Source organism: Rhinatrema bivittatum, chromosome 1, assembly GCF_901001135.1.
Source record: "Rhinatrema bivittatum chromosome 1, aRhiBiv1.1, whole genome shotgun sequence".
Lineage (NCBI taxonomy): Eukaryota > Metazoa > Chordata > Amphibia > Gymnophiona > Rhinatrematidae > Rhinatrema > Rhinatrema bivittatum.
Window position 1 is genome coordinate 679,425,525 of NC_042615.1, and position 12,454 is coordinate 679,437,978.

Here is a 12,454-nt window from a genome sequence, read left to right on the forward strand (position 1 = left end):
TAAGGACCCCCACCTCTCCACAAACCAAGATATTTCAATATTTACTAACATAAAATAGTAACTGTCAATATATGAACCATCCTCTACCACCTATTCCAATGAAAGTCTACAACTAAGCAGCCAGAGGAGCACCAGTTAAGGGCATTAATGCATGCACAGCCAAGTAGAACATATGATTCTTTGGTCAAAACAAGTACTTGTTACTCAGCCCAAAACAGATTAGTGCAGTCATTGTCCTGTTCAAATCCATTAATCAAGGTTGGCACAATCGAGTAGAAATGCTCATGGCAGCGACCAAAAAGTGGTGGCACAAACATTTGTGCTTCCCATTTTTAATTGTGGGTCAGGTAAAAGGATGGTTGACTTTTCTATCACAAGTCACTTACTGAAAGAAATTTGTTACAGAAACTCTCCCCCTCCATTCCACCAGATCTGAGCATCAGGAACCCATGACTGAGTGAACTACAGGAAGCAAGGTGTAAAAGCACCCAACCCCATTCAGAAAAGCCAGTGCCTCACTTGGGTATTGTATTTTGAAAGCCAAATTATATAACCCTGTGCAAGATTGGAGTAGATGCATCATTGCTCCAGCTTGTAATACAAATTAGTGGTAGTACTGTAATCCCAATAGTGTACTTTTCTGTTCTGCCATCTTCAGCAACTTTAACATTAGCGAAACAGGTTAGTCCAATCCACAGCCCACCATTGCAGCATAGTGAGAGGAATATAGTGAGAATACACATTATCTACACAAACCTTTAGTCCAGTCGCACAGTTTCTTATTACATATAAAGGTGAATTTTCAAAGGAGTTAAGCATGTAAATGAAACATACTATTGTAGCAATTTTCAAAAGCCATTTACCAGTGTTAATTTTTAATGGAGGGACAACCTATTGACAATTCAATGGTGAATATTGTAGCAATTTTCAAAAGCCCACTTATACAGGTAAATTACATTTACATACGTAAAACCCAGTTTTAAGCATGTAAATGCTTTTGAAAATCAGGCCCATAGAGAGCAACATGGAACAAGGTTATATTACACCAACAAATCGCGCATGCAAATAACATCCTTATGTAATCACGACTTTGTGAAAACCATGAGGCTAGCACATTTAACTTCCAAAAACAAAATGTTTAATTTGCACATCCAGACCCAATAATTTGCAGGAAAGCCCGAGCATTTTCAGTAAACTCATAAGTTGTAGTTTTATTTGCATAGGTCACTCACAGTTTCGCTGGAAATTGCAGGGCAAACTGAATGTTAAACTAAGCACGTTTTGTACAGATGGGAAAAAAAGCTTTACATTGCACTGAAACCACTACTAAGTAATCCTGGAAGATTAAAATCAGAGCCCCCTTCATACATAATGGGTCGGATTTTAAAAGGGTTACGCGCATAAGTTATGCGCGTAACCCTTTAAAAAAAACCCCTGCGCGCGCACGCAAGCCCCGGGACGCACGTAAGTCCCGGGGCTTGCAAAAAGGGGCGGTCGGGGGCGGTCTGGGGGTGTAGCCGAGTGCCCCGACACAGCGGCGTGTGTCGGGGCCTGCCGCGGCAGCAGACAGCCGGCGCGCGTAAGTTACAACTGCCCGGAGGCAGTTGTAACTTCGCGGATAAAGGTTAGTAGGGGGATTTAGGTAGGGCTGGGGGATGGGTAAGATAGGGGAAGAGAAGGGAAGGTGGGGGGAGGCAGAAGGAAAGTTCCCTCCGAGGCCGCTCCGATTCCACTCCGATTTCGGAGCGGCCTCGGAGGGAACGGGTAGTGCACGCAGGGCTCGGCGCACACAAGTTGCACAAATGTGCACCCCCTTGCGCGCGCCGACCCCGGATTTTATAAGATATGCGCAGCTACGCGCGTATCTTATGAAATCCGGCGTACTTTTGTTTGCGCCTGGTGCGTGAACAAAAGTACGCGCGCGCACTGTTTTTTAAAATGTACCCCAATATCTCTGTTTTTGCGGTAAGTTTGTATTATTTCTACCTTGTGTGCAAAGTTTAAGAACTTTATGATGAATGTGCGATGCTTATTCCGCTGCAAAGATTTTATTCCCAGTCTGTGCACAGGTTCAGTTTTAATGGCTCCATACTAAGTACCTAGGGCTAACGCACATGGCAGCCATCATTCCAATACAGTTGCTAACTCCCTTTCGCTTATGTTCTTGAGGAAGCCTATGAAGCACAAGTTGCTTCTCCTAGAACTATTTTCAAGGTCTTCAATTTTCGCTGTATAGTTATCAATCACTGACTTCAAGGATAGCATCTTAGTTTCCAAGAACTGCATGCATTCATTGAGCCCCAAGACAGGCAACTCAACTTCCTGCAACTGTTTTCTTTGCATTAGTAAGTAATAAGTACATTTGGTCAAATTAAGAATATGCCTTATCAAATTTTTCCTCCAGGGCATTAGATAAAGGGAAATGAGACATATTGGTTAAGAAGCTCTGTAGATCAGGGTACAAACACAGTGGATATTTTGCTTTCCCCCTATTCCTCTATGACTAACAGCAGGGGGAAAAGGGGAGTTGGATTCAGACAACAATCAATGGTCTGGGGAAATGATAAGCCTGGGGGTAACCTGCATGGAGCAGCAATTACTATCCTTAACAGAAGGTAATGGATTACTAACTTTAACCAATAAGCCTTGATGCTTTTGACACAATTATAACATCACTCTGTGCTTTGATAGCGGGGGAGGGTTAAAAGAAGAATTGGATTTAGAAGACAATCAACACCACAGGCCCTCACTTTTATGGTCTTTGAAAAAGCACAGGACTGCTTCTAAGGTCAAGTCCATAAGCAAAACATGTCAGCACTGTCTGAATTTTCAAGAAGGCTTATCACTCAGTAAAAATGTTGCTAGCAGTACATTTTTTAAGGGTTATCATAAGGCCATAAGGCTTGGGAAAAACTGCACGGAGCAGCAGTTGCTACCCTTGAGAAGAACATGGGGGATAGCCTACACGACGCAGCAAAACTGCAGGTTAAAAAGGCGATAATCAGGGTGCATGCTACTGGATCGGAGGGAATAGCTAATCCGATCGTTTACATATCATATACATGCCGCGGGCGGAAAGGGTTACCCGTTGATTTCAAGAAGCGGTAAGGATAGGTTAAAAGGGATAGTGAATTGCGGGTTGGACTTACGCGGCCAAATTGTGGGTACAAAGCGGGTTAGAAGCAGGGTAACCGCAGCCGCGCTCTACTTTATCGGCCTGTATATATGTATACTATATATGTTACTGTCTTACAAGTGTCCTTTTAATTTTAGGGAAAAAGGCAATTATCAGTCCCTGCAAAAGTAAAGTAACTTACTATTTGTAAAAACAATATCTTGAGATTCTTAAGCTATGAGCCTTGTAGCTAGGTGGCAGCACATACTCCTAATAGTAAAAACATGAGCTCTCATCACAAAAACATGCATATAACCCCTAGAGGTGGGGGTGAGGGCACACCTACATTATTTCACTATTCAGCTGTGCAAAAGTATTGCTTTAACAAATAGTGAAAACAAAAATAAAATGTAATTATACATACCTTTAATAGGTGTAATTTTCCTCCTGAACTTCTGGTGCAAATTAAAAAGTGTTTTGTAAATAGAAAACATTGTCTTTCTCCTTCTTTTTTCAAAGATAAAGATCCCAGGCGAACTTTACTAAGCTTTCCCCGTTCAACTGAAGGAACTTGAATAAGAGAACCTGGTGATTAAAATATAGAAATAGATTGTAATATATTTTCTATGATAAAAAATATACAGTAATTCAAGGACCTGATTTTCAAAAGCATTTAAACACATAAAATGCAGTTTTACACGTAAATGGGCTTTTTCAAATTTACCCCCAGGGTTGTGCACGTAAAAGTAAATGAGTAAGCAATTTTGAGCATGAAAGCGGTATTTCTGCAGGCGCATTTGGGGGCGGGGAAACTATTTACTTGCATATTTTTTATATTTGAAAGTATGCACATACATGTAAACATACATGTTTATACCTGCTCCCTGGCAGTGTTAATGTGTGCACGTATGCCCAGCAGGGTTCCACATATACACCCCAAATTTTCAAAGCAGACTTACGTATCTAAGTTTGTTTTGAAAACTGGGCCTGAAGTCCGCATGCACCTATAACTTCTTTCAAATTTCAGTTTTCCTCTTTTGTTGGTCATTAGTTTCCATGAAACCTCCTTTTTCACATTAAACCTTACATCCATTCAGTTATATATCAAGCTGTGGTGGTTATTGTCCAATATGCGATTCCATTCATGATTTTGTGCCTCCACCTTTATTCTGAATGGGCTCTTTTTGCCATGTGATTTTAGTTTTACAAACTATCTGATTGGCTCACCTTTTTGGTGCTCCCCCTCTGCCCTGATTGGTCTTGATGTACAATGTGATTTTAGTTCCATGAACCATTTCATTGGCTATAGAAGTTTTAGGTGCAATTTTTGAATTTTGTTCTTTTTTTTTTATGAGAGATTGTGCATTATAATATTCTCAAAGGAGCTCCATGAATGATATTTTTGGAAATGATTTTACGAGCTATGTAAATTTTTGTATATATTTTTGATGACTGCTGTAGTTAGTTTTTGTTCTGTCCTTACTAATGCTATTTCTTCCTGTTTGTAGAGTTGAGGCTTGTATGCTGTTGATGTTCCTCCCTATGCAGCATTTAGGCGAAACTTGGCACTGTGTCAGGGGACTTACCCTCTATAAATTGTGACTATATGGGAATAAAATACTTGTGATTGATGTGCAGCCTCAGAATTTATAAGGTTCTTGTGAAGGACAGTTAACTTTTGTACTGCACACTCCTTACTATGGTAATATACAGTCCTCCATCACAGACATTAGCTGGCTGATGTAATCTAAGAGAGAAAGTAGAAGAGCAGTGGGCAAAATTAAAAGAAGATATTATAAAGGAAACTAACCTTTTTGTTAGAAAGTAAATAAGGGAAAGAGGAAAAAGAAGCAGCAAAAGAAGTAGCTGAAAAGATAAGGAATGACAGGTCAGCATTCATATACTACGAAAAATTGCAGAATAAGGAAGGCAGGTGACAATATCTGGAAAAGATAACAGAAGCTTGGAAAATAGTCAGGAATACAAAATTCAAATGGAAGAAAAATATAGTAAAATGAGGGAATAAAACTATTTTTTTTTTAGATATGTTAGTCATAGAAGGAAGTGCAAAGGTGGCATTGTGAAACTCAGAGGTGAAGGAGAGGACTATTCTTGTAAAGGCTGGTGAGGAAAAAGCAAAACTGCTTAACAAATATTTTTGTTTAGTGTTCACTATGGAAAGGTTAGGGGCAGGACCACTTAAAATGAATACAAATAAGATTGGAAGTATGGTAAAACTCAATCAATTTGGGGGAGCAAGTGAAGGAGAAGGGAGGAGGCTATCGCTCTCCCTACCTGTACCCGGATCCGGTAACCCGAGGAACATCCCGGTGAGAGTGCTGAGGTCGCTGGCTAGTGACGTCAGCTGGGACGTCCCCCGACTGACTATAAAAACTGTGGAAGGGGGCCGCTAAGTTGGGGAGCGAGTGAAGGAGAAGGGAGGAGGCTATCGCTCTCCCTACCTGTACCCGGACCCGGTAACCCGAGGAACATCCTGGTGAGAGTGCTGAGGTCGCTGGCTAGTGACATCAGCTGGGACGTCCCCCGACTGACTATAAAAACTGCGGAAGGGCGGCACCCCGCAGCCGCCGGCACATCGCCTAAGCCGCGTGCGCTGAAGGGGCGCGCGGCTTGGGCCGGCTTAGGCCAGAGAAGACCGGAGACCGGTAGAATTCTACCAATTTGTTCTTTCAATGGGCAGAAAGAGGAAAGCGAAGATCTCCACATCCTCTCCAGTGCAGCAACAGCACACCAGCCCAATGGACCATCACATCGTGAGGGTGATGGAAACGCCTCGAGAGGACAGTATGGGAGTGTCATCATTGGTCTCCCTGAGTCCTGGCGAAGGATCAAAGTCTCCATTACAGCCATCTGGAATCGGTACAACTGGAAATCTGGTAGGAGCAGCCCAAGGGGACTCTGACCTGAACCAACAAGTCGATGCTCGTTGGACTGTGAATGTTGCTTCAAAAGTTTTAGTTGATGTGAAAGATATGCCCCTACCTAGTACAGGAAGTGGCATTAGTCCTGTTGTAATACCGGACAATGTCACTTTGGTGGATCTTGGGAATATGATATTAAAACTCGATAGTAATATGAATAAGATGAATGAATCATTGTTAACCGTAATAAGAGCTAATAGTAATCTAATTGAAGAACAGGGAAAGAAAGTTGATAAATGTGAAAAAGAAATGCTTGCTCTAACTAGTAGAGTGCAAATGATCCAAAATTCTGAGAATGTTTTTATTCATGAAAGCTTGAAAATTATACAGGGCAAAAAATATAAGGATTATTAATTTTCCTATAACTCGGCTTTTCTTCCCATGGGAGATGTTTAAAAAATATTTGAAAGACAACCTATTCGGGCGGATTTTAAAAGCCCTGCTCGCGTAAATCCGCCTGGATTTACGCGAGCAGGGCCTTGTGCGCTGGCGCGCCTATTTTGCATAGGCCGCCGGCGAGCGCAGAGCCCCGGGACGCGCGTAGGTCCCGGGGTTTTCTGAAGGGGGCGTGTTGGGGGCGGGGCCGAACGATGCGGCGTTTTGGGGGCAGGACGTGGCGTTTCAGGGGCGGGCCCGGGGATGTGGTTTCGGCCCGGGGCGTTCTGGGGGTGTGGCCGCCCCCTCCGGAACCGCCCCCGGGTCGAGTCTCGGCACGCCAGCATGCCGCTGGCGCGCGTGGATTTACGTCTCCCTCCGGGAGGCGTAAATCCGTGGATAAAGGTAGGGGGGGGGGTTTAGATAGGGCCGGGGGGGGGGGTGGGTTAGGTAGAGGAAGGGAGGGGAAGGTGAGGGGAGGGCGAAAGAGAGTTCCCTCCGAGGCCGCTCCAAAATTGGAGCGGCCTCGGAGGGAACGGTGACAGGCTGCGCGGCTCGGCGCGCGCCAGCTGCCCAAAATCGGCAGCCTTGCGCGCGCCGATCCAGGATTTTAGAAGATACGCGCGGCTACGCGCGTATCTTCTAAAATCCAGCGTACTTTTGTTCATGAAAGCTTGAAAATTATACAGGGCGCCCCGCCCCCGAAATGCTGCGTCATCGGGTCCCACGCCCCCAACACGCCCCCTTCCAAAACCCCGGGACCTACGCGTGTCCCGGGGCTCTGCACGCGCCGGCGGCCTATAGAAAATAGGCGCGCCGGGGCACAAGGCCCTGCTCGCGTAAATCCGGGCGGATTTACGCGAGCTGGGCTTTTAAAATCCGCCCGTATATGAAGATGAGAAAATTCCAAAATTATCTAAAATATATTATTTGCCTAAGAAATCCTCCAGAAGCTCTGGAGGACAAAATGTAGTGGAATCCTCATCTTCTCCAGGCATATCAACTTTTTTAGAAGAGTCGATGGATCTGATTAATAATAGAGCAACTCTTTTTGTTTCATGTGTAGCTGAACAGGATAAAGAAAATGTATTTAAAAAGTTTTTCAGATGCAAGGGTTCCGGCGCCTCGCTGAACAACCTCCTGCAGTCGATCTCCTGCCGGCGCCATTTTCCGTACGAAAACGATTCGCGGCGGGAAATCGCTCCCTGACCCCCGCTGGACCTCCAGGAACTTTTGGCCAGCTTGTGGGGGGCCTCCTGACCCCCACGAGACTTGCCAAAAGTCCAGCGGGGGTCCGGAAGGACCTCCTGCCGTCCAATCGTGTTCGTCTATGGCCGCCGCCATTTTTCGGCGCCATTTTGGAAAATGGCGCCGGCTGAAGACAACAAGATTCAGGAGCAGGAGCCCGTTCCGGACCGCTGCCGTTCCGGACCGCCGCTGGACCCGCAGGTTATTTAACTCATTTGGGGGGGGGGTTCGGGAGGGTGGGGGATTTAATTTAAAGGGTCGGGGGTGGGTTTTAGGGGGTTTTAGTGTGCCGGCTCACGATTCTAACGATTTATAACGATAAATCGTTAGAATCTCTATTGTATTGTGTTCCATAACGGTTTAAGACGATATTAAAATTATCGGACGATAATTTTAATCGTCCTAAAACGATTCACATCCCTAGTAGATCCTACACATTTAGAAACATTCATTGTAGATAAAAATCAAGTTGCGATTCCTGAGACTATGGCCCAGTAAAAAAAAAATATATATATAGCTCCCGGACTCTTCTGTATAGTTGCCTTTACAACAAATTATAAATTTGTTGGTAATCCTATATTTAAGTTTCTTTGATCTCCCCCAAATATGGGATATGTGACATAATATCTTTCGAGTTTGCTGTATTTTTCTTTTCTTATGGATATTTTTTCATGTTACTTTTTCATGATCATTGATGGAAAAATTAATAAAGTTTAAATTAAAAAAAACCCCTCAATTTTCAGAAAAGTGTATTCATGAGGAGCCAACTAAAACAAAGTAGATAAGGCAATGGGGCCAGATGGGATACATCTGAAGTGTCACGATCAGGTCCCTCCGCTCAGCATGCTGTGGGGCTTTGCTGGGCTTCAGGCCTCTGGCTTCGCTCCTATGACACGTCTTGTCCCCTTGCACAGCTCATGCATAGCGCTGCTATGGACTCCTCACAGCCTCTAGTCAGAGTGCCAGGCCCAGTCCTGGCACTCCCAAGCAGTACACAGAAAAAGGATCTTAATCAATAAGGAGTTTAATGTGGTGCTGTAGCTCCGCGGCTGCAGCCTTATATTAATGCGGGGTTGTCCTTACAAGCCCCAGGGTAAACAGCATTTAAAACACAATTCCCTTCCCGCCTTTCTCATACATCCATACAGCAATACAGGATTTACCATCCCCCAACCTCCTGGTTATTCTACCTCCATAGAGGAACAGCTGGAGCTTTCCTCTCCCCAGCTTACCTCCATCTCCTCCTCCAGAGACTCTGAGGAGCCGGGCTTTTGTGGCCAGGTCCACCACGGGGGCACGCCCTCTTCCTCAGCCTCCATAGATTCTGCTGAGTCATAGGGATCAGTCCCAATTTCCTCCACCTGTTCCTGCTCAGGCTCCAGCCAGGGGTCAGGTGTTGGTTCGGGGAACCTGGGAAGTGTAGTCTTTGCTACCTTCCTCAGCGCCCTCCGGTGGCTAAGTTTGGTACCACTAGCTTCTGCTCGGCTGTGTCTCAGCTGTTTCTGCCCCGGGCCAGGTCGTACTGCATCACAGAAGCTATTCATGGCCTGATTTTAAAAGGGCCTCACGCATAAAAAATGGGGGTTACTTGTATGGCTGGGCCTTGCACGCATCGCGTGCAATTTAGAATGGGCTCAGCCACACACATAACTGTTACACGCCGAAGTGCCGGGCCCTGCAAATGGGGTGGGACAGAGAACAAGGTCTGAGCAGGGAGGGGCGGGATAGGGGGGTAGGCTGGGAAAGCCATTAGCTGCTGTTCCAGGGAAGAGCGCGTCGGCAGCCGGCCAGCCCATGGAGATTACTTCTACTCCCGGAGAGCAGTAAGTATTAAAATAAAAAAATTAGGAATAGGTAGGGTTAGGTTAGGAGTCGGGGAGAAGAGGGGAAGAGGTAGGAAGGATAGAGTTAGGGATAGGAAAGTTCCCTCCCAGTCCGCCATTTTGAAGATTGGCAATACGGCCCGCGTGCAGGAGGTCGCTCCCGGACCCCCGCTGGACTTTTGGCAACTCTTGTGGGGGTCAGGAGGCCCCCCCCAAGCTGGTCAAAGGTCCCTGGGAGTACAGCGGGGGTCCGGGGGCGATCTCCCGCACGCGTGACGTTGGGAGCCAGGAAACAAAATGGCGCCGGCGCTACCTTTGCCCTGTCACATGATAAGGGCAAAGGGCCACCGGCGCCATTTCTCAACGCAGCGGTGGCCAGAGAGCGGGAGGAGATCGCGTCGGGACCCCCCTCCCAACTGGACCCCAGGTAATTTAAAACATTTTGGGGTGGGTTCGGGAGGGTGGGGGATTTGTTTTAAAGGTTCGGGTGGGTTTTAGGGTTTTTTTGGTGTGCCGGTTTTCCCGCGCCCTATTTAACGATACAATACAAATGCCCCTGACGATAAATCGGGGGCATTTGTATTGTATCGCGTATCTAACAATTTTGGACGATTTTAAAATTATCTGACCATAATTTTAATCGTTCAAAAACGATTCACATCCCTAGTAGTTACAGAGAACTGGAGATGGGCAGATGTGGTTCCTATTCACAAAAGGGGAAGCAAGGAGAAGGATGGGAACTACAGGCTGGTTAGTCTGACCTCTGTGATAAGCAAATTAATGGAATCGCTGCCAAAATGGAGGACAGTGCAGTTTCTGGAATCCAATGTATTGCAAGATCTGAGGCAGCATGGTTTTACCAGAGATAGATCTTGTTCGATGAATCTGATCAATTTCTTTGATTGGGTGATGAGAGAACTGTATCAGAGTAAAGCGTTAGATGTAGTGTACCTGGATTTCAGTAAGGCCTTTGAAACAGTTCTGCATAGGTGATTTATAAATAATTGAGCATTCTTGATATGGGACTTAGAGTGGCTGACTGAATTTGAAAGTGGCTGAGTGGGAGGTGACATAGGGTAGTGGTAAAAGGAGTTTATTCTGAGGAGAGGGACGTTACTAGTGGTGTATCTCAGGGATCAGTCCTTGGACCAGTTCTTCTCAACATTTTCATAAGCGACATAGCGGATGAATTATCAGGAAAGATTTGCTTTTTTGCCGATGATACCCAAATCTGCCTCGAGGTAGACAGCCAGGATGGTGTGAAAAACATGAAGAGAGATCTAGCAAAGCGGAAGGAATGGTCTAGGGTCTGGCAGCTAAGATTCAATGCTAAAAAATGCAAAGTAATGCATTTAGGCTGCATAACCGAGGGAGAGCTATGGTATTGGAGCTAAAATTCTTCTAAGCATGAAAGAAGAGCAGGATCTAGGAGTCATTATATCTGATGATCTTAAGGTGGCCAAACAAGTGAATAAAGTGATGGCAAAAGCCAGAATGATGCTTGTCTGCTTAGGGAAAGGAATGGTGAGCAGAAAAAAAAGAGGTGATATTGTCCCTGTATAGGTCGCAGGTGAGACCTTATTTAGAATACTGTGTATGATTCTGGAGACTGAACCTTAAAAAGATATAAATCAGTTAGAGTCGATCCAGAAGGTGACTACTAAAATGGTCAGTGGTTTTCGTTCTGAAGCATATAGAGATAGATGTAAAAAAAATCTAAACATGTATATCCTAGAGGAAAGAAGAGATGGATATGATAGAGATATTTAAATATCTCAAGGGTTTCTGTGCAAGGAAGGCAAGCCTCTTCAACAGAAAGGATACTGTAGATCGAGGGGTCATGAGATGAGAGTGAAAGAGTGTAGGAAATATTTCTTTACAGAGCGGATAGTGGATGCATGGAATGGCCTCCCAGTAGAGGTGGTGGAGACAAAAATTGTATCTGAATTCAAGAAAGCATGGGATAAATACAGGGTACTTCTGAGCGAATGATGTAAATTGTAAAGTTAAAATAGTTGTGTGGATGGGCAGACTAGATAGGCTATACGGTCTTTTTCTGCCATCATATTTCTATAAATGCACTGAGGTAGATTTTATAAGTTTGCACGAGCGTGTACTTTTGTTCGCGCACCAGGCGCGAACAAAAGTACGCTGGATTTTATAAGATACGCGCGTAGCCGCGCGTATCTTATAAAATCCGGGGTCGGCGCACGCAAGGGGGTGCACATTTGTGCAACCTGCACGCGCCGAGCCCAGTGCGCGCTGCCTGTTCCCTCCGAGGCCGCTCCGATTTCGGAGCGGCCTCGGAGGGAACTTTCCTTCGCCCTCCCCCCACCTTCCCCTCCCTTCCCCTACCTAACCCACCCCCCCCCCGGCCCTATCTAACCACCCCCCTTACCTTTGTTGCACGATTTACGCCTGCTATAAGCAGAGCCCCGGGACTTACGCACGTCCCGGGGCTGTGCGCGCGCCGGCGGCCTATGCAAAATAGGCGCGCCGGCGCGCAGGGCATATAAAATCCGGCCCACTGTGAACTGTGAAGAGAATCTGTGATGCTACAGCTGGAAATCTTGCACAGATCTTTGCCAGTGACAGGAGAGAATATCAAGTAAACCTGAAAGATGCACTGAAGGTATTCAGGACAGCAAGAGTGTCGCTAGTCATGGGCACACCAAGCTTTTCCCCCAAATCTCCAGACCAGTGCCCTGAATCTGAATCTGTTTAGTACTCCAGCCCCTCCATTCTGGCACCCTGCCGAGAACAGGAAAGGGTAGAAAATGGAACAGAGCAATTGCTTTTTTCTCTGCAGTGTTTGCTCCAGACTCACCCTCTTCTCTATATTGTGCCCAGTGGAGGTGAGGGATGAGACTGTAGAACATACTGAAGGCAATATGTGGGGAGAACCAGGAAGGAAAGGACTAGACAAAGGAGCACAGCATTTGTTTTCTGTT

General features: G+C 45.6%; 1 protein-coding gene across 2 annotated transcripts in view; it reads right to left on the reverse strand.

Annotated features, from left to right (window-relative positions):
* The window catches only part of RASGRF2 (Ras protein specific guanine nucleotide releasing factor 2), an 888,178-nt gene that overhangs the window by 461,028 nt on the left and 414,696 nt on the right, over nucleotides 1-12,454 (reverse strand). For both annotated transcript variants that reach the window (XR_003852277.1, XM_029574148.1), the window contains exon 10: nucleotides 3,540-3,700. Coding sequence is in view for 1 of the 2 variants with exons in the window: in XM_029574148.1 (XP_029430008.1) it covers nucleotides 3,540-3,700 (161 nt within the window). In the remaining variant the exon portion in view is untranslated. The remainder of the gene's footprint in view (nucleotides 1-3,539; nucleotides 3,701-12,454) is intronic.